Source organism: Rattus norvegicus, chromosome 8 (genome assembly GCF_036323735.1).
Source record: "Rattus norvegicus strain BN/NHsdMcwi chromosome 8, GRCr8, whole genome shotgun sequence".
Lineage (NCBI taxonomy): Eukaryota > Metazoa > Chordata > Mammalia > Rodentia > Muridae > Rattus > Rattus norvegicus.
The window spans coordinates 76,870,020-76,893,337 of NC_086026.1; the positions used below are offsets into that span (position 1 = coordinate 76,870,020).

General features: G+C 44.9%; 1 protein-coding gene across 10 annotated transcripts in view; it reads right to left on the bottom strand.

The window, feature by feature from the left end:
• Tln2 (talin 2) overlaps positions 1-23,318 on the bottom strand; it is a 421,250-nt gene that overhangs the window by 157,908 nt on the left and 240,024 nt on the right. For all 10 annotated transcript variants that reach the window (NM_001419941.1, XM_063265537.1, XM_017596083.2 and 7 more), the window contains 6 exons: positions 17,937-18,108; positions 15,917-16,014; positions 13,959-14,088; positions 12,847-12,999; positions 8,970-9,112; positions 6,955-7,082 (listed from right to left, as the gene is read on the bottom strand). In NM_001419941.1, coding sequence (NP_001406870.1) covers positions 6,955-7,082; positions 8,970-9,112; positions 12,847-12,999; positions 13,959-14,088; positions 15,917-16,014; positions 17,937-18,072 — 788 coding nt within the window. In that variant the 5' untranslated portion in view covers positions 18,073-18,108. The remainder of the gene's footprint in view (positions 1-6,954; positions 7,083-8,969; positions 9,113-12,846; positions 13,000-13,958; positions 14,089-15,916; positions 16,015-17,936; positions 18,109-23,318) is intronic.

Sequence of the window (23,318 nt, forward strand, 5' to 3'; positions counted from 1 at the left end):
TAGTGTGGGTTTGCTGTGGTCCTGAGTTCAGAAGTCATCAGGCAAGTAAGCAGGGCCCTTAGGAGGCTGGCCAGGAACAGACACTGAGGGAGCTCTGGGCTGTGAGATTCACAGAATGTGATTGAAAAACAAAACAAACTAAACAAGCAAACAAAACCAAGAAAACACTGGAGCAGACTAGTGTCTCTTACTGCATTTTACTTTCAGTGTAGTGGGGCAGAGAGGGTGAGATGCAGGGTGCAAGGCGTAGCAGAGGAAGGGACTAGGCTGAAAGGCCTCCCTCCTGGTTAGTTTGAAACACGGGCTCCAGCCAAAGATTCCACAAAAGCACACCAGCTCTGAAGGGAGAAGTATTGTTTGAACTGGCGCCAGCTTAAAAACCGACTCGAGGTCTCCTACAGGGCCCAGAGCTGCGCTTGTTGACAGTAGACTTATCTAGAGTTTGTGGGGGAAGATTTCCAAGTGCACTCCGAATTCTTTCAGAGCACAGATTCATGTCTTGGGCTGCCTTGTTTTCTCAGTAAATACTTGCCTGGAACAGCCTCACCAGGAACAGAGCTCCTCCGGTAAGCATCAGTCTGAGGCTTCCTTTGCCTGTTACCTACCTGCCCATTTCCCTTCCACCAACGGGCACTACCTTCACACAGACGCAGAGACCCTTTCTGCCTGTCATGAACACCTAATTCCACCTTTACCAACTGCTCTAAGCCCGCCCTCTGTGAGTAGGCCAGGCTCCCATCTCAAAGCCGGATTTCTGCAACTGTCCTTAGAAAACTGATGTTAACTGTGAAGTTTTTATTTGCCCTGAAGAGGTCCACGCTAACAGTACCACACTTGCTTTGTTGTCCTGTGTCTGTGTATGCAGCTGTGTGGTGCAGGTGCACAGAGGTCCTACCCTATTATTCTCTGCTTTATTCCTCTGATAACAAGTGTCCCTCGATAAGCCTGGAGCCAGCCTAGCAGCCAGCAGGCCTTTGTATCCTGCTGCCTCTGTATCCTACTCCCAGCACTGCTCTTGGTTACTGGCTCAGGTGGCCACATGGGTGCTGGGAGTCTGAACTCAGTGTACAGCATGCAACCTTACCTACTGAGCCAGCTTTTCCTTTTTAAGACAGGGTCTTATGTAGCCCAAAGCTCTCTAGATAGCCAAGGATAGCCTTGGGCTTCTATTCCTCCTGCCTCAACCTTCAGAGCCCTGGGTTTGCGGGCATGTGCCATCAAACCTTATTCCTTCTCCGGATCTCTGATACTAGCTACTTTCTTGGAGTTTGTTCTCACGAATATTTTATCATAGTCTTATGCCTCCATGTATCTATGAATAATGATTCATCCGGTCTTTGTGGATGTAGTTTTAAACACGAAGAGGTCTTGCTTCCTCTGAGATGTCACTTGTGTTTTCATACAGGCTGAAATGTGACACCCCGGGGCTTTTCGACTTTCAGGATTGCTGGCGGCTGGAGAGATGGCTGAGTAGACAAGGCACTTCCTGCTTCTATAGGGGACTGGGGTTCAATTCCCAGCATCTAAAGGACAGCGCTCGACCATCTGTAACTCCAGTTCTGCTTCTAGTCTTCCTCAGTTACCATGCACATATGGGGTATTTATATATACAAACACGTAAAACATCCACACACATAAAATACACAAGTGCATTGTGAAAAAGTATTTGCTGATGTCCTCAAACAAATGAGAATGGCCTTGACTCCCACCCCCATGGCTCCACCTCTCAGCGTCTGGGATTAGAAGCGAATATGAGGGCTTTGCTCACGCTAAGCAAGCCCCTACCAATTGAGCTAAATCCTCAGCTCTCCATATTTTGTGATTTTGCTCTGCTGAGAACTGAACCCAGGCTCTTCCACAGAGGCATCCCCTCAATAATTTGACTATGAACAACTTCAAGCACACTGGTATACTGAAAAAATCCATGCGGTAAACTCTCTACACTAATCTAGCACAACCTTCATTCAAGTCACACCTATGACAGATGACCTAAGGCCTCAAGTTTATCAGTAACTCTCACCAACACAAAAGGCCTATGGAAGGCTTCGGAAGGCTGTCAAGGGTCACGGAGGGAGTCACTGTGGCAATGTCTCACATTGCTGCTGATTCCCCAGTCAGTTCTTTAGACTGACATGTACGGTGTCAGTCTCTTAGCAGCATCACTTCCTGCCCCAGACCCTTCCCACCTTTGTAGGAACAGCTCGTGCTCAATATCTGCATGAACATAACGGAGATGGCTCAGTGGTTAAAAGCACTCGCTGCTCTACCATGAGGACTGCAGCTCAGACTGAAGCACAGACATCAAGTGGCTGACAAAATCCTGTGACCGCCCAACTCCAAGAGACCTGACACCTTCCTCTGGTCTCTGCTCCTACTCACACATGCACAAACACATGCACAGACATATAAATATTAAAAATAAACTTAAAAAAAATCATACAAGGTAGACCTAGGAAATCAGCTAAGAATTAGTACGTAGTGTCTCCCTTTTGTCTTCTCAACACTAGCGCAGCCTCATATACATGCCTGTACTTAGTGAATTAAAGAAGAATGCTGCTGTTCTGTTTTTAAAGAGTTGTTTATTTACCAGATGGTCAGCTAGGAAAAAATACATACATGCAATATGGACGGAGTGGGTTAAATTTAGGATTATATATGTATATACACATACATATATAGGAACAAGTAGTGAAAAAAGAGACCATGTTCGGAGAGAGGAAAGGGGAAGTAGAAATTAATTATATTATAAGCTCATTATTTTAATTAAAAAACTTTTAAAAAAAGAATTGACTCATTTTTATTCTGTATATAAGAACGTTTGCTTGTGTGTGCACATGTGCATGTAGTGTCTGTTGGAACTGGAGTTGCAGGTGGTTGTGGGTGCTGGGAACTGAACTGACATCCTCTGCAAGAGCAGCCGAAGTGCTCTTAACTGCTGAATGGTCCCAGCCCCAGGCATAGCGTATTGTCTATGACAACTTTCTAAGCACAGAAAAGCATTAAACAAGTCCAAGATTCTTAGATGTTATGTGGTAGTTTCCTCATTCTCTGAAATAATGCTCCTTCCTGGGGTTCTTTGTATGTGACATAAGAAAATCTATCACATAGATAAAGCTTATCAAACTCTGGTTCCAGCTCTTGGGCATGGCTGCCATGACCCTATCTACAGAGTAGATGTCCCATTCAGTAGTCTTTATTCGCCTGAAAACATAAAGGTCTTTTTGTCTCTGAGGTTTCCTTTTTCTTTTCATTTAAAATAATGTGTGCACGCACACACACAGGGAACATACACACCACAATGCACGCGGAGGTCTGAGAACAACTCTGTGGAGTCAGCTCTCTCCGTCCCTGTTACGTGGGCTCTGATGACTGAACTCAGGCTGTCAAGCTTGTGTGGACGGTGTCTTTACTCACTCTGTCATCTTGCCAGCCCACTTTCTTTCCTTCCCATTCCCACCCTCTCGAGACAGGATCTTGCTATATAAAATAGACTTGTCTAAAACTTGCTAAGTAGTCCAGGCTGGCCTCCGGCTTGCAGGGATCACCCTGAGTGCTAGGATTCCTGGCATGTACCACCATGCCTGGGCACTGGTTTCTGTTTTTCAAAATGAGTATCTTCATTCATGTGGTACGGAGTCTAGAAATCACTTGAAAAGCTTGAAGAGAGCTAGGAGACATTTTTATGAAAATGCCTCAACTGTATTGATATGATACACAAATGCTAAACAAAAACTTTTTAAAAATTATGGTAAATACACTCATTGTGCACACCCCTTCTCATCCTGTTTGCCCAATTTTGATATTCCCAGGGGCTCTCTTCTGTCTGGCTCTTTTACAAGTCCAACTTTCTCATTGTTAAGTTTGGAAATTCTTTTTTTTTTTTATTTTTAACTAAGATTTATTTTTTTTAATTTTATGTATATGAGTACACTGTAGCTATCTTCAGACACACCAGAAGAGGGCATCAGATCCTGTTACAGATGGTTATGAGCCACCATGTGGTTGCTGGGAATTGAACTCAGGACCTCTGGAAGAACAGTCAATGCTCTTAACCACTGAGTCATCTCTCCAGCCCAAGTTTGTAAATTCTTAATTGTTTCGGTGAAGAGTAGAGATCTTAGCTATATACAAATAAACACACACACACACACACACACACACACACACACACACACACACACACACACACACCCAGGTCCCCTATCCCAGGTCTAGCCAGTCACCAGGGATAGTCTAGGTAAAAACAATATCCAACATTCAATGTAGAAGTCAGCAGTGTGGCCCTGCAGGTTTGTTTTAATTAAGAAGGGTCTCACCTCCTAAGGATTTTCGCAGATACAGTAGGAACAAGAACATGTACAATTAAGTATCTACAGTAAATGAGAAAGCTTCATTACCTAGACTAGATCTGGTCTAATTAAAAAGTAAATCAAATGCAAGAGGAGAGATAATTGCTACTAGGCATAATGGGCTTATTTTAATTTAGGATCAGAGCAAGGGGACACGGACCATTGAGAGACGCCAGGTTCATCTTGGGAAAGGAAAGGCTGAAGCAGTATAACCACCTTACATCAACTGTCAGATGTGGATGCCAAGGAAGGACAACTTGATTGGTGTAAGTATGCGGGTTAAAACAAGACCAGACTGCAGTGATATTCGTCAGACCAAAGGCAGACTAACTGCTGTACACACGGCCAGCAGCAAAGAATTACCCACCACGAGAAATACCCGCCACCATCTGGGTGACATAACACGTATCACAAAGGCCAAAGGAGTGCGTGCGTGTGTGTACACATGCATGCATATTTATGGTCTTATTTGTTTGTATATGCCTGTGGGAGCCAGAGGCTAATGTTGGAAGTCTGCCTCTATCTCTTTCCACCTTAGCATTTGAGACAATGTCTCTCGCATATTCACTTACTGATTCACATAGACAGGCCGGTCAGTGAAGTCCAGGGATCCCCCTGTCTCCACCTTCCCATGATAGGCTTATAGTTGCATGCCAGCAAGCACAGTTTTGTCTTTGTTTTTATTTAACCATAGGTGTTGAATATCAAACTCGGGTCTTCATGCTTGTGTGGCAAGCACTCTAACCACTGAGCCATCTCCCCAGCCCTAGTTGAAGAAAATTCTTGAAATGAATGCGTTTCTCCTCTGCTATCTTCTTTTCACATACAGTCTAAACTTTCCCACTCATAATGGGGCCCTGAGAATTAGCTGCCCAACACTGAGAAAGGCCCAGGATGGCATTAGACCCTCCTAGGCTTCTGGTTAGATCTCTTTCCCACCAGGCTCATGCACGGCTGCAGGTAGTTTCCTTTGGCCTTTGTGATACGTGGGAGGTGTTTTACTTCCAGTGTCCTGGTCTCAGTAAGCTGCCCCCCACTTCCTCCTATTCACTGGCAGTCACTGTAGAGCAAAGGGGAGCTGAGCGATGGGAGGAGTGTGAGGTCTGAATGTGTGAACGTGAAGTCCATGGGAACCCAAGCACGTCGTCTTCAGCAAGGCACGTAGTGTCACACAACAGAAAGGCTTTTTCCCCAGGTTCTTGCGGAAGGAAGCCAGTCCAGCGTGGAGAAATGGGCCCAGAGGAGCACTTGGCCATATAACTCTCATCTGGGAAACACTGAATAGAGTAACAGGAACTGTTCAAGGCTACCTCAGCCTCAAGGTCGCTGAGTGTATATTATAGCATAAAGCATGATATTGCAAAAGCTCCTGGGGTTCATTAACTCAACCTAGTATTGTAGCGTCTTGCCTTTAACAGCTCAGTTTGGACCACAAAGCAAGTTGTACTGTCTGACATTGCCTGAGCCCAGGAGAAAAGCTGGGTTTTCTTTCTCAAGGGCATAGGCTGCCTCCACTAAAGTGAACATAAAGGGCCAGATAAGGGCTTGCCTTAGCCTCTCCCCTCAAGCCTCCCCCAGTACTCCAGATGACGCACCGTGGACACCTTGACATGGGTGAATCCTCCTCTGGCATCATCCACACATCATTTCCACTTCCTACCTTTCTCAAGTCACAGTCAAAGTGACAAAGGGACACTGAGGAGACTCAAGATTTTAACCCTAATCCAAATGCTTCATATAAACAGAAACAAAGTGGGAAGGAGAGAGAAGGCAACAGAAACAAAGCATCATCAGAGAAAGCAATATGCAAAGCCCCTAGAGTAGTCCAGATCCACAGCAAGGGAAAGGCACATCCAGGGAAGCAGCAGCCTGCCCAGCAGGGTATTCCCAAGAAAGTGAAGCCAAAGACCCTATGTTCCCAGTGCATCTGCGGGGTCACCTTTCTTATGGAGGCACCAGAGTATAGAGTTAGGGGGAAAACCCCATCACTCTAGAAAAGAGAACCAAAGCCAAATGGGAGGCAATGCTACAGCTAGCTCTGCATGTGTACACGGTGGCTTTCAAAGCAACTAAGAACTTTTGAAATTCTAATACAGAATTCAAAACTTGGCTGGTGATATCTCTATTGCTTAGCCATTATCCTGCTTGAGGGCCCAAGATTTAAAACAAGCCAGATGTGGAAACCAACTGGCCAAGTGTGGTAGGCTCCCCAGCAAAGAAAGAATCCTCCACCGTGGGGACAAATCATGCTGATGGTCACCATTCTGTATTTTTACATAATAATTTATATATATTTATACATCTTCAGACACACCAGAAGAGGGCATCAGATCCCATTAAAGATGGTTATGAGTGGTTGCTGGGATTTGAACTCAGGCCCTTGGGAAGAGCAGTCAGTGCTCTTAAGCACTGAGCCATCTCTCCAGCCCCATTTTTACATACTGTACTTTACCAACAACACTCTGCATTTGGGGCTCTGTACTCAGTTGAGGGAGTGTCAATACCCTCACAAGCAATGGAACAAGGAGGTGCCTCTCAGGTTCCTCCTCAAAGATAAAGAGGAGAAATGAGGGGGGGAAGGAGAAGAATGGGGCGGGGCACTTACTCTAAGAATCCAGGCTTGTGTTTATGTTCCACGTGAGGTCCAAACTGTATCTGGGCTTGGAACCCACCAAACTCACATGCCTTCTCGAAGGAGACAGGGTGAGAGCCGTTCAGGATGTCATCCCGAGCCTGAAACACAAGAAGGACGTTCAGGGGCCCCGAAAGCATCACACTTCTCTCGGAGTTACACACTCCTGACTCGGAGGACAGATAATGTAGACGATTAGGACAAGGTGAATGTCGGGGTAAGATAGAATCAAAGCTAACAGGAAACAAGCTTTTGGATTCTCCTCCCAAAGTGGGAAAGAGCTGCAGGGCATTGGCATCACCATCGACAATCATCACAGAAAATAAACCCTAATGATACTGTCAGAAGGCAGCCGAGAAATGAAAAATGAAAACAATGGAAGTCCTCTGAAATGCTTGGATTCATATGGGTTGACTTAGAAACATGATTTGCTCCACTTGAGCCTAAGTCATAAGGCTAGCAAGAAAGCTACCCACAGAGAGGCAAAACCATGGCAATCATCCAAGGACCAGTGATCTACAAGGAGGGAGGGTAGACATGTATTCCCACACTCAGACAGGAGTGCTGCCTGGAGCCATGCAGGAAGGGGCCAGCAATGAAGGCTTTTACAATGGACACTCACTGTATTGAAAGTCCTGTTCCCTGTTCTCCTGAATCTTGAGGCTGCTGGCATTTATCACTCCAGCTTCTGTCTTCCTTTGCTCTAGCTCCATGACCCAGAACGCTCTGAGATGAGCACTCTGCTATCACTCTGGGCTCTAAATGTGTAAGTCTCTTCTAATTGCCCTGCTAGCCGCCTTCCTTGCTGCCTTCCAGCCTCACTCGCTATTATCCTTTCTTCCACAGGAGTCAACAAATAGTAAATATCTCAGACCTTCAGTGGGCTCGGTGTGTGTTGCAACTACCCATTCTGTCAGTTAAATCCAAGAGTAGACACGGAAAACAGACAAGTATGCAATGGGTAAGGGAACTTGCCAATATAAAATGCCCACATAAATGAATTTCTTACTTTCAATACAGGTAGAAGGCAGAGCTGCACCTTATCGACCTTGCATTATCTCTAAGAGCAGACACGTAGGTAAAAGCAAGGACAGAAGGAATTTGAGGTGGGAAGAAACTCTAAGGAAACACGGGTGGCATTTTCCTTGAGTCGAAAGAAGCCCTCAGGCAACCAAGTGCAAAGCCCATGCCATATGCTGGGAGATCACGACTCAGGGATTAAGGGATTTTCTAGCATAAACAATTAGTTAAGAGCAAAGGCATTAAGAGGTGACTGAGAGGAGAGCTTGGCACTAATGAACTCGGCACTGATTTTCTAGCCAATATTCCTGTGTATTCTAAGATGACAGCTTGTGAAATGATGATCGGTTAAATGAACACAACTGTCTCCCACGGCCAGGAAGAGCATGGTGATGGCCATTGGGCCCCAACCCATGATGCCTCAGAGAGGACCAGTAAGGCCCAGCAGATTATACCCAATGCTAATTCCCACCAGAGACTGAAGAAGATTCCTTCTGTTGTGTGGGAACCAGAAATGGATACCTACTTACCACAAGACCAGGCAGAAGTCTTCTGAAGGTCACACGATAGTTTCTTTTCTGTTGCTGTGATAAAAATACTCTAACAAAGCCAACTAAACAAAGTAAGCATTTACTAGGCTCATAGTCTTGGTTTCTAGACCATCAATGATGAAAAGTGATGTGGCAGTCACTTGAAGCAACTTATCGCTTTACAGACAAGGGCAGAGGTGTATGCTAGCTCCGAGCCTGCTTTCTCCTCTCTTATTCAACCAAGAATCTGTTGCCTAGGGAATAATGCCACCCACAGTTGGTGGGTCGGTCTACCTCAATTAACATAATCAAGACATTCCCATAGACCAATTTAAGCTAGACAGCATCTTACTGAGATTCCTTTCCCCAGATCCCATCAGACTGACGATTAGCACTAACCACCACATCCATCTGTTGTCTGATCAGTAAATACCATACCTGGACGTAAAGCAAGTTCAACTGTACTGGGTCTCTTGAGTCCACATTCTGATCAGAGTAAAAGAACTTCCGTCGAAGTAGCAATGTTTCATTTTCATCCACGCCTTGCTCTCTGAATGTCCGGCTGTGATCTAGCCAATTTACTGCAGCAGCAAACAGAAGAGAGGACATTATTTGCTACTCATTGCCATAGCCTGATGTGCAAACAAGAGTTCTGTAAGTGCCGATGGTTGCTTAAAATCACTTCCTATACTAGAACTATGCTCTTCAAACTCTGTGAGATGATCAATCCCCACCGTACTGAAATATCACACAATGGGAAGGATCTAGAGTCCAGAGGTGTTCCTCACTGCCTAGTAGGAATTAGCATTGGGTATAATCTGTTGGTTATCCAGAGGCCTTCATTGGTCCTCTCAGGAGCTTTCTGAGTTGGGGCCTGGTAGCCATCATTGCCCTCTTTTTGGCCTTGGTGTCAAAGACCAGCTTTGACATCCAGGGTACATTGAGGTGGAGTACAGAAACTGGGGGCTGGTACTGCTTGCTAGTAGGTGGAGAGGGCCAGTGCTGATGGCAGTCAGTAACTGGAGAAAAGGAAAGAAGGGGAAGAAAGTCAGTCAGTCGGTCAGACAGATACACAATCAATCTCTCGATCTCTCTCAATCTCTCTCTCAGTCAGTCTCTCTCTCTCTCTTCTCTCTCTTCTCTCTCTCTCTCTCTCTCTCTCTCTCTCTCTCTCAGGGGATGAACCAAGACAAGCTTCCACAACTTCCACATATGCATGCATGCACATACATACATACATATACACACAAAACACACATTCCCATAATCTGACTCCAATAACTTAATTTTTCTCCCACAACTTATATATCCCAGCAAAATATTTCAAGCAAGTATAGAATTACAATATGACTACATTCCATTTTTCTTTTAGTGAATGATTGTGAAAAAAACAGTTATGTTCCTCAATACCTTTACATGACAAACATTTTACATATCAGAGGCGCAGAAGACAAATTATTCCCAAGAATCCACATGCACTTGTAACTAAGCAACCTATTATAGATTAACTAAGTGTGAGCAAGCAAGGTAATTTTCTCAGTCAGTTTCTCTTACTCGAAGGCTAGAATCTGTGATGATAAAGAAATGATGGGTTATTTTATAATTTATCTTAAAAAGTAATCTTATAAAAATCTTAAAAGAATCACAAATCAAAATTCTTATATAAAAAACGGCCGTTTCTATTTTAAATCCTCAGAATGCACATCTACTCATTAGCATCTTTACTAAACCATATCAGGAAGCTGAGAGCAAAAGTGGGTACAAGAAATCAACCTTGGCCAACCCATCTTGAGCAGCAGAGGCTTGTCAGCGAGTGCCGGTCTGGATGCCATTGTTTCTGTTCCCTGACCACAAAAGGTCCCTAGCTTAACTGTTAAGAGTGTGCCTTTCTGAACTTCAAATTCTACCTAAGATTTTCTATGTCAGAGCCACTAGCAAAAACATCTTAACCTAACTTCACTACAATCCACATCTCCAAATTCTTTCTAAGGTGGTAGTCATTGCTGATAATCTACATTCCTAAGTTCTTTCCAAGGGTGCTGATTGAATCGTTGGTCCATTCCAGCAGCAATGCTAGAGAACGATCAAACATTATTATTGTGAGTGCCAAGGATACCACCCTGTAAGAGGCTGGAATCCCCCTTAGAGTTTCCACACAATTTTAGATTTAAGGGGGATGTGAAGGCAACAAGCAGAGCAACCTCTCTAACAGCATGAGGTCCTCAGGACGTGCAACCTTTGGTGCTCTGCCTCTCTGAGGCACACCCATCGTCCTTGTACTAACCAGTGGGACACAATCTGTGCGTTCGAAAGCCTTTGTTGTGCCTCTGGCATGGCCTTGGGAGACAGGTGTATTCATTTAACTGATCTTCCTTTCATAAGCTACAACTATTAGTAATACAGAGAAAGGAAGGTGGAGGGGTAAGGAAATAACAGTTTTGTACCAAGAAATCAAGCTTCTGGTTTGAAAGAGTCTGAACTCTGGGTGCTCAGTTGGCTCTGGTTTGAGAGAAGACTGTGGAAGCTTTGGCAGGTGGAGTCTCTCTAGAGGAAATAAGTACTACAGCCTGGCCCTACTTCTTGATGATACACATGGGAATGGGTTGTCTCTTTGCAGCATATGGGTTCCAGGAATTGAATTCAGATCACCAGGCTTGTTGCAAGTGCCTTTACCCACGGAACCATCTCACCTGTACTTAAAGATCTTATTCGATCACACAAAAAGACAAATATCCAACACTTTAAGAGTTTTCCTTGAAATCAAGTACTTACTTCAGTCTTGTCTAGTGAAAGGGTTTAAAGACACTAGGCATAGCGAGTTTCTCTGCTCTTAGATAGGAAATAGGGAGAAAATTAAAGTCATGAGGTGGGGGTACAGAGACTCAAAACTAAAGGTTAGAGAAGACATCTGTCCCCATGGGCCACCCTGACTCTGACATCATCCTAAGAATCCTGTCCTCACATTGTGGTGCATAAACATACATCACCCATTCCTCTGCTCATTCCCTGAAGCTCTGTGTCCTCTACACCTGAGTCTCTGCCTGCCTGCCTGTTTGTCTGTCTGTCTGTCTGTGTCTATCCATCCCTTTCTCTCATACACATACCCCACTCACTGTGTTAAGTATTTATGACACACACACACACACACACACACACACACACACACACACACACACCACTCACTGTGTTAAGTATTTATGACCAACCTCACCAACTCTGGCATAAGTAACCTGTCTGATAGACCTCCTCTCCCAGAGTCACCTGGGAGGGTACTGTGTACACATTAATAAATCCTTGAGATTTGTCTACTAAAGGCTTCTGGAAAGAAGTCTGTAACTGGAAATTTAATGAGCTAGAAAGAGAAGAGAGCAGAGGAGACTCAGAGGAAATTGCAGGCCCTCCAAAGATCAATAAACATTATGAAAGTGATGATGTCACCCAGAGCTGCAGCAGCAAAAAGGGGGCTGGAAGGGAAGGAGGCCAGGTGAGGAACTAAGCCCCTCCCAGTGGACGGTGGGCAGCAAGGAGCACACAGCAGGGCTTCGGGGACATCTGACGTTATCTGTTACTTTTGTACACATTATCCTTGTGGCTGTGGAAGTGACTTTCCGGTGATAGACCAATCTCATGATTTTAATCTCTAGGGAAATAATGGATCTAGGGAGTGAGTATTAAAGACTACAAACATCTCCCCCAAAGACAGCCAGAAACAACTGCTTAATGGAAGGTCCTTGCTGAAGGAGTATTTATTAACACACACGCACACGCACACGGACATGTACACACACACACACCCTAAGCAAGCCTCCAGACCTAAGAAATTCAGGGGGACACAAAAGATATATGATGACAGATAGTCACAACATAAGAAAGGCCGTATCACACAAACACAAACATAGACATGTGCACACACACACACATGCACATAGTCATGCACACATGGGTTCTAAGGGGAAAGTGAGACCAATGGAGAAGGTGCTTGCTTAAAGTGTATATGTTATTCAGCTGCACTTAGATCCCAAACAATAATTACATTTTTTTTTTTTGCAAGACAGTAAGAAATTGTGAACATGATTTAATACGAATGGCTTCTTTGTAGATGTCAGACATCATTATAGCCACTTTAAAAGTCGTTTACAAGTGTTGTCTTTTAGTGAAACAAATCAGAACAATTGCAGACTAAAAGAAAAAAAAAAAAAAAAAACAAAACACCACACAAACCAAGAAGCCGTTTTCAGTTGTGTGGCTGGTGGCGGGGAATCCAGGCTCCTGAGGACTGTGTACCTGGGCCACCAGCCTCCCCACAGACACTTACGGTCATCATCCGTGTGTAGCTTGGCTTTCAGCTTCTCCATCTTCCTCTCATCTCGTAACAACGTCCTGTCTTTTCTTAGTGTGCCTGTCCCTTCTTCTTTCTTTTCTTCAATGGTTTCTTGGATTAAAGAGTATTCTTCATAATTTGTTATTCCTAACAACAGAAATAGAGTTATATTTATACATGATTAAATCACTATCAACTTCTCCTTAGGGCATTTACCTACTACAAAAGGTCCATGTCAGCAAAGTCCAAGTCCTCACCTGAGGACCAGGGAGGTCAGACACCTCACTGCTCCTGCACAAACACCATCTCTTCAGGCTGGGAAGCCAGATTCAAGGTATTAAGTATAATTTTCTCTACAAACACACTACATACACCCTCTTTTCTTTCTGTTTTTCTCTCTGTCTCTGCCTGTCTCTCTGTCTGTGAGATCAAACCCGCAACATGAAGGAAAAGCATCTCCCCCTGAACGGCATCCCAATGATTCCATTAGGTTTTATTTATTTATGTAGTTACTTATTTGCAGACACAGTCTCACAACGTAGTCCATGTGCCCTGGTAGACACGATGTAGACCATGGTGGCCCTGAAATCACAGAGACCTGTCTGTCCCTGCCTCTTGCTTACAGGGATTAAAGGTGCATAGCACAATGTTTAGCCTCCATTTTTGAGAACCCAGGCATGACCCTGTCAATCAAGAAGAGTACAGGAGAACTGGGCCCTTTCAGGGTGGGAAGGCTCAGAGAGGTAAGGCTCCTATGGTGCAGCAGTGAAAGGGCACCCTCTGGTGAGAGGCCAGGTTGGTCCCTGGAGAAAATGACAAGAAGCAACAGGAAACAAATCTGTGATAGTCACACTGGCTGTAACCATGACAATTTAAGAGAGAGTGGCCATCAGTGGGAAGGTTGAAATGTTTAAAAAATCATTTCCATTGAGAAAATCTGCAAAGGGAAATAAAAGCTCTCAACCACAGCTGGATGGGGCTGGGTGAGGCTCAGTGAGAAGTGTTATACCATGTCAGGCAAATTGAGAGACAGGACAGAAATCTCTTATGTGTTAATAATGCAGGGGGGGGGGGTGGTGGCCAAGGGACAAGGCTGAGCTACTCACCTATCCTGCTGCAGATTGTGACCAGGAGCTCCCCCACGGTCTTGGAGTCATCCACCATCACCGTCTTCACAGAGCCATCCAACATTCGGATTTTCTGAGGCCTCTGTTTCTTCTTGTACTCCAGAATGTCCTAGACAAAAGCCCCACCCACCACACACAGAGTTGAAAAACACAACAGCACAGGACACTTCCCTTTGGGAATCAAGTCCAGAAGATCCTTATCTTTTCCTTTGTCCAAGATTATTTTTAAAGCTTTCCTAGGTATTCATGGGGGGTGCTGCTGTGACTAGCACACAGAATTCTGAAAACTAAGTAATGGGTTTCATAAGGATTACTGAAATCTCTAATAAAATTGCCCTCCGAGAAGGAATACTTGTAGCTCAAAATGACCAAAGCCTACTTTCTCTAAAGTGAGGCTGGCTACGCGCTCCAGTGGCTGGGAAAGAGCACGCCTCAGTCAATGAATCTGCAGTCATGTTTGGCATCAGGAACAATTTTTTTTTTTTTTGCTACCCATACACACAAAATGGACATTTATTCTTAAAATGTTCCTTTAGAATCTTTGCTGTATATATTTACTATATATGTATGTAGTCTACAAAATGAAAGACATAAATAACACCACCAGAAAGCTTCATATTAGGTACAGCAAATCAAAGCGGTAATAGTTTAACGAGATGGCAGTAAAATAGGATGGTGGTAAGATTAAAAAAACGAAAGGGATGAGGTTGGGGGTTACTTCAAAATAGAAGACCTCTTTTTCATTATACTTCCTAGAAGCTACAGATAGGAAGATGTACCACAAATTAGCTGAACATTACACTCTTGCTTTTTGGAACCCTGGCCAATCTGATATGCCCACTTCATCAGGCACAGGAATCTCCAAAATCCCTCCCACTCGGTCGGGGGAGGGTGTCAAGGGGGACAAATGCTTCCCACATTTTTACTCATCATTTAAACCACAGAAGTAACTTTTGTTTCTGTCACTGAGAGATAGTGACACCGCATCTCCAGGTCAAGCTTCCTCTTCACAAACAAGCCCTGGGCAGTGCTAGGGCACCTCTGCTGTGCCCACATAGCCTCACTTTCCAATGCTACCCAGGGACACTTCATATCTACTCAAGGAAGATGATGTAGCTCGTCTCACAACTGCTGAGCCCAACTTTAGCATGGAGGCATGGCTCAGCGTACTAACCAAGAACCATTTCAATCCCTCTGTAGAATTTCAAGAATTTTAGATGTCTAGCATCTTCTCACCACCTAGACAGCCACACAGGTTCACTGCACTACTAATTACTAATCAGAAGCTCTTGGATTAGATGCTTTCATGATGTGTGATTGCATAGCTAGTCCCCCAGCAGTGAAGCACAGAGAACATAGAACCAGTGAGCCAGCGAGGAGACTCTGGGTGAGGGTGCCTGGTACCAAGGCTGTTTAGTTCTTCAGCCCCACACAATGGGAGGAGAGAACCAACTCTTCAAAGTCATTTTCTGGAATCTTCATACACACCATGAAATACAAACATTCACACACAATGACGGAATGTCATTTAAAAAAAATTTAAAGATGGTGCTCAGGAGATAGCCTAGTGGTTAAGAGCACCATCTGCTCTTCCAGAAGACCCAGGTTTGATTCTCAGCGCTCAGATGGTGGTTTATAATAGTCTACAACTATTCAGACAACTGAATGTCCTCTTCTGGACCACACAAGAAAGTATACACAGGCACACATGCAATCAAATCACACACACACATACACACATAAATACATAAACTTACACACATGCAATCAAATCTCATACACGCACATACAAGCACACACATACACACAAATACATAACTTTACACACATGCAATCAAATCACACACACACACACACACACACACTCACACACACACACACACACCACAAAAACATAAATTTAAAAAATTAAAAAGAAAACAGGACCATCAACGTACCCCATTCCGCAACATGTAGTAATCCAGTGTCCGACCTGCTTCTAGCCAAATCCCTTTCCTGGGGTCTTCATCAGAAAGAAACAGTCCATAGTCAGAAGCTACAAAATAAACAGACAGAAAAGAGGAGGCCAAGTGGGGACAAGCCATCACTGGATCAAGCACACTGATGCAGAAAGGAGGGTGATCCTGTCCATCACCAGAGAGACCTACTTCTTACCAACAGCACAGCACCACTCATTCCCCTGAAGCAGTCTGGGAGGAGCCTCCCAGCAGAATCAACGCCCACAGCAAGGTTCACTCATATGGACCAGTGGGCTGGAGGTACACATACAGCTTAGAGAGTCATCGGGAACAGAGCAGAGCGGTCTGCATTTCAAGGGAAGTTGGCTTTATTTTCTAGTCCTTGCTGTCACAGACTCATTTTCCCAGGCTACCACGGGGAAGGAAGGATAAGAAATGGATGCAGTAACCACCTCTGTCCAGGGCCACTGAGGCAAAGCGGGGAAGAAGGGCCACAGCGAAAGAGCATGTGCTAAGATTGGTCTACAGAGTGAATGCTCTGCAATCTTAGCCTTGGGGAAACTGAGGTGGGAAGACTGAGCCAGCCTGGGCTACAAGATGAGCAGCTTATAACAACAGAGGTTAAAAAAGCAACAAGCGGCTATTTAGGACTTCCTCATGAGGTGAGGCTTGAAAAATAAAGAAATAAAGAAAAGAGGTGAAGAATTAAACTTAGTATTCCTCATAAAGGCCTCTTACTTCACTGTGCAAAAAGGCTTGGGGAAAGAGGGGATAGAGGTCATTTCCCACCTAGACTTTTCCTAGTGTGTGAAGGGTGGGGAGGGGTGCACATGCATGTCTATGCAGGGCAGAAGACATCCTCAGGCATCATTCCTCAGGGTGCCATCCACCCTGTTCACTGAGATGGGGTCTCTCATTGGCCTGCTGTTTGCTGACAGCTAGGCTGGGTGGCAGAGGCCCCAGGAATCCTGTTTTCTCTTCCCAGGTGAAGGTATTTTGATCCTATGTAGGTTTTAAGGATCAAACTTAGACACGAAAACATATGTAGTAAGCACTTTACTGACTGAGCCTTCTCCCTAGGCCCTCTTTTCTTTAATGTAGCTGGAACCCTTGGAGCCCGTCAGAAGAGTGCGGAGCAGGAAGGTATTTCTGAGTCTACAGAGGCCTTCCCACAACTTATATCAATTTAGCCCAAAGGAAATTTTAACAGTGTCAGAAAATAGAAAAGAATGAAAAGAACCATTGAGACTGACCAAGCAAATCTTAACAGTCAGATAGGGACTGTCAGCTAATTTTTATTTCTGGTTAATTTAGTAAAACTCAGCAATCCAAATACCATAAACGATGCCCTTTTCTGGACTCTGGGTAACTACACTCACACATACACAATTCTGCATGCAGATATGCACACATAGACATAAAAATAAAATCTTTTACAAACTGAGGTAAAACTCATGAGGCTCCTTCAAAGGGCTTGCACTGTAAGACTTTTCTGCAGTGCTGAGGCTACATGAAGTCAGTATGTAGCAGGTAAGGGTGTTATTCTTTATTTGACCAAGGTAGTGAGACATTTAATGTGGTTTATGAATTACAGGGCAGGCTGCTCATGCACCTAAAGAAAGCCAAGATGATGGCCATATCCATATTTGACTCAAGGTCAATGACAATGTAGTGATTGACAATGAAAGCCTGGATCCTATCAGGGAGTAATATAAAAAGGCATTTCATTTAAAATTGACTCCCCAACCCCCAGCCCTCCAGTCAGGATCTCACGGTGTAGTACAGGATAGCCTGGAAATAGCTATGTAGACCAGGCTGGCCTTGAACTCAGAGAGACCAGCCTGACCTTACCTCCAGAGTGCTGGAATTATAGAATTGAGCCTCCATGCCTGGTTTGAAATGGAGATGTTTAAAATGTGTCGAGGCACATCCCTTTAGCTACAGGGTTAAGGGGCATCCAACCACATTTTCAGAAGCCAGTGGATAACCTTGGACGCACCTTGCCCGGTCTGTGCTTCAGGTACTCTCTCCCGAATGACTCGACAGGCGTCATACACAGCTGTAGACGGCTCAAACTGCATGGTCTTCACCACATTGCAGTGGCGGACACAGATCTTTAAGGATAGGGCCACCATTTTCATGGATGACTTGATGGATTTCACTTAGAGCATCTAGAAAACACAAGGAGACAAGCCTTAATGCAGACAATCATCATTTAGCTGCAGGGGACACTGCTTAGTTCTTAACCCAGCTCCCCTGATAGAAAGTCATTCACACTGCTGTCAGAACCAGTCTGAGATTGCATGTGATAATGCGTTAACGTTCCTAATTCGAGAAATGGCAACATATACTCCTCCATAAACAACACCTGTCAAGAATTAGCCCCAGACTGAAAGAAGGTGTGGCAGCCTGTGTGGTGGCCTGACTGCCAACAAGACAGAACAATTAGAAATGGCTGACACTTCCTACCCCACATCAAAGTTTCAAAGCCATCTCTAAGGCTGCTTCCAGCTCTTTTTGCAAAGAACTCTAACCACTTCCAGTCAAAGGTTTTAAGCTCTAGAGATAAACGGGCAGTTTTGCTGTGTTGCAGACGGCTTTATGTATCTGTCTGTTCCCCTGGTGAATGGTGATAGTTGCAGAGTTTCCCCAACCCTGAGATACCCCAGCATTGCTCAGGGATGAGTGGGTGGAGAAAGTCATCATGGATGCCTTTCCTGAGGTGCAGCAGAGAAGAAGGGATGGCCAATCTTTTCCAGTTCCTGGTAAATTCTTCATGGTTGTTCACTGGCTTCTAAAACTCGAACTGTCCTTGTAGTGGTAGGACAGGGGTAGGCAGAGATGTCTCAGCGTGAACATGTGAAAAGCCAGCGGACAGAGTGAGACTGGATCAGATCATCGATCGGATGAGATGAAAGATGAGAACACAGAGTCCAACGCCTGGACATGGAGTCCAAGAGTTCTCTGCCGACTCAGGGTAACGCAGTTTCGTGGATTGTAGAGCCCAAACTACTGTGGGTAGTAGGGTCAAGAGTGGGATGAAGGAGGGGCTGGCTCAAAGGATACCAACACATCAACGTGGCAGGCTCGCTTGGAGGTGAGCAGAGTCAACAGGTCGAAGGTTCGTTCTTATGTGGAAAAGCTTTCATCCAAATGCGTGCCTCCTGTCCTATCAGGAAGCCACACACATATGAGTGTGCCTCCTGATGATCCTAAGGACGGTTCTGGGGCACATAAGTGCCCTTTCTCATATACCATCTCATTTCTGGGCCCTGCCCATATAGCTGCCTCTCAGTCTGCTGGAGAGGAGAAGGTGAGTACACAGAGCATTGGTATGGGAGTCTACTGTCTGCGTACAAGTGCATTGGACTTCTGTGCCAGTCACTTCCCTGTTTCCACCTTTCAGACCATAGGAAGAAATGGGTACCTATGGAGAGCTTTAATGCTTCCTCCTCCTAGTATTCCAGGAATACCGGCAGCTCCTTCAGGCCAAGCTCAAAAGAATGAGGAATAGCAGAGGCCTTAAGAATCGTGTTCTGAACTATTCAATCACCCAGAACATCTACCACAGAGAGATCATCATCTTCACTCAGGGACACATTACAAAGGAAATTCCTCCTCATACTGATGAGCCTTTGTTCAAGGGCACTGTGCAGGCCCAAGACTATAGGAAGTCCAGCATGGCTGTTACTCCTGGGTTGGTAATTCACTGTGATTCAGTTTTACCAAATGACCAAGACTGTGTACTGTACAAGGATCTATGTATGCTCCATCTGTGTATACATGGCCATATGTGTGTGTGTGTGTGTGTGTGTGTGTGTGTGTGTTCGTGTGTATTTATGTGTGTGAACACCAAGGACAACCTTGGGTCTCTTCCTTGATTGTCCCTCACTTGAATGTTTTGGGACAGGGCCTCTTACTGAACCTGGAGCCCGCCAATTCAGTTAGACTGGCTGGCCAGTGAGCCCCACCTGCCCTCACCTGCCTAGCCCTATGGTTAGAGGTGCGCACCTCCACACTTGGCTTTTTACGTGGATGCTATATATCTGAAGTCAAATCTACATTCTTTCATGGCAAGCACTTTGTCAACTAAGCCACCTCCCCAGAGCCCTTCGTGGTAATATTTTTAAAATGCAATGGATATATATAAAGAAACGAGTTCTAAATCCTTACATGTAAAGGCTAGGTTTTTATTATTATGCAAGACGGTCACTTACATGGCCAACGCCTGGATCTGAAACCAACATGCATGATGATTTACTCATCCTGACAAGCCCCACAGCAATGAGCTACATCTCTCACCACTCTTAAATGAGCAAGATTCTTGCAAAATGGACATTTGTTGGCATTAAGTGCCGTACTTTCCCCTACAGCAAGGAGAGGGGATTGAAGCATTTATCAGTTGAGTGATGTTAACTGAAGATGAGGATCTTTGAGCAATCTCACTAGACATCCTGAGCAAACGATGCAACTCAAACAGCCTTGACAGAGCTCCATGCTCCTTCACTCCCTGGCTATTTTCTGGGCAATCGTCACTTGACTCCGCTCCTGTATTCTGTATCCTGTATCCTGCATCCCCTACACTTGCTTGTAGAATGGCTGATTAGGATTCCTTTTCACATTTAGCTGCAAGACAGTCCACAGCCAAATTCACACATGCGTTTCTGCTCTTTATGGCTCAACCAAGGTAGTTTTATTTCCTTTTACTCCAGTTTGAGTTCCTGTTCTCATATTGATCTTAAATGCTGTGTATATTAATAGACAGGGCACACTGTCAATTCATAACATTTCCTTTATTTGGCTTTTAATAATTTCTTATTACTCTAGTGACTCTTTGCTCTCATATACAAAAGTCACTTGGACCAGCACCAAAAAAAAAAAAAAAATTCCTTCTATGCCATCCATTATAGAAGATGAGCCACTGGAACCAGCAGTGAAATACGGATATATAAAAAAATTACTCTCTATACAGGGTAGGATCTTCCTGGTTCATCCCAGCTCTAGCCAGGGAGCTCCATGATAAACATTTACCATTGGTCAAGATGGGCTGCTATTACTTGGATTTATGCCTGATAAGTCAGAACCAAGAGATGTTCCACCCCACCTTGCCTTGTTAACGGTTCTACCCAGAACTCTTAAGTGCCTGTGCCTCAGTCTCCCGCTTGGAAAAACAGGCAAAGAAAAAAGATTTATCAGTAAGACTACCATGGAATTAAATGAGTTAGATATGTCCAAGGCACACAAGATAGTGATGAGTAATTTTGTTATTAAAATTGGCCTTGGATGTCGTAAAAACCCTGGAAGCATTCTACTGCATCCAGCAGTTCATCTTACTGTGTACGCTTGACTCCATAAGAGGGGAAGCAAAGACAGACAGACAGACAGACAGACAGACAGACAGACAGACAAGATCCTGTCCAAGGCAAGCACTTTCTAGTAAGTCCTAGATTCACTCCTCAGGTCCAGTGCTCAGCCTTATACATGATCTCTCCTAGGCATCCAGGGTCTCATGAGGAGATGCAAAGCTGAGGGTTTGTGGAGAGACTGAGTCTTAGCACCTAAATCTTAGAGCTACCCAGACTTCCCAAATCCAAGAGCTCAAAAGGCAAAAAACAGTGCCTCTATGGGGACAGGACTGGCATTGTGACTGGCTCCCGCTCAGTAGCACTTACCAGTGAAGTCTATTCAAGAACATTCTATAGGAAGCTATATGGGAGCTCTGCATCTCTCCCTGTAAAATGGCAAACAGGAAAGCCAAATAATCTCTAATCAGTGGGACTTTGCCTCTCCAGGAGAGCAAGGACTAGATACTTTGTTCACCCTTTCTTGACTTGACCCAGGAACGACCCTGCATCCAATTACGAGTGGCAATACTCATTCCCCATCTTCGGGTCTGCTCCTTGCTCTGTAGTTAATGAGCCATATCTGATAGCTGGATGCATCTCATGACCAAGTATCAACAGGAAGATGGGCCTTTACAACGTAAACCTCCATCCGTACTTACATCTTGGGTTCCAGGGAACACTACAGCTCTCTGCGAGCAGAGCCACGGGAAGGGCTTCCATGTCCCCACAGTCTTGTTTGTGTCTCTACAAGGGACGAGAGGTGGCTTCTTTGCTGAGTAAGAACCTACCATACACTGTGGTTCTGCTCTCCAGAGGTGGGTTAAGATTTCTGTCCTCCAGGACTCTCAGGGTTCAGTTGTACAGGGCTCACCCTAAACATTCAGACTCAGATACACTAAATGGGGCAGGCCCATCAGAAAGGCAAATCAACTGGGCCTTCCGGGAGCCTATTGACTTTTATTTTGGGGTGGGGTACTGCTGAGGGTAAGCCACCAGGTGTCCTATTTCATTTCTTCTCCAGGAGCCACATTTTTGGTGACTTACCCAGGCCCTTCTCAACTCAACTCTCAACTCTCCCTTCCGGATCTCAACTCTCCCAGCTATTCATGACTCAGGAGACTAGGCTTTTGTAACGAGGCTCCTTTTGTTCCACAGGAGACAGCTCCACATTATTATATGCTCAGGCAAAGCAGCAAGGAACAGGTTTTTCAGAGTACCTAGCATCCATTTAGCAAGGGACCAGGTTTACTGCCCCAACAGCAGCCATCGGGGGAGCCCAGACATTGGGAGCAGTTCCACAAGCCCATCACTGGTCCACTGCTCAGCTTTGAGCACTTGCCTTAGAAGGGTTAGTGGTGAAGGAGCCTCAAAGTGATTAACTATCTAAACGGGTGTGGAATGAGCAAGAAGCCAAGCAGGTCAATAGAACCCCAGTCACAGGGCATCTCTAATAACCCATGGGGTTACCACTGTGATTCCTGGCCATTCCCAATCCAGCATTAAGCATCTACACCATGGTTTTGGGAACACAGCTGTCATTAGATGTGACATTAGTGACATCACCCCTCTCGGCTTCTGAGAACAAGGGTTGAATCTGGTTAATCAGCATTGAATCTTGAGGTCCCAATGCATGACAGATACTGAGCATCCCAGAAGTTAATATGTTCTCCAAGGAAAGATGTAGGCAGGCTTTTCATGTCTTTATTTTGGTGTTCCCTGAGGTTTTTTTTAGGGCTGTTTACAGGAGCCTGGGCACTTTACCTTACCAGTGATGACACTACTGGAAAATATCACTCCTTGCCACCACCCCCAAGCAACCATCAGCATTTGTGGATTCTCAAAGAGGGACAGGGTGTCATGAACCCCCTCCTTTTCATGACAGGATTTGGGGGGAGGCAATCTTGAACCAGGAAGCATGCCTGCTATAAGAGTGCAAAGGTCAAGACATGCCCAAAACACAAACTTCCACACATTCCACCTCTTCCTCTGGCTTGTTCATTCGTTCTGCCAATCTTCTGTGATTCTCCTTAAGGCCC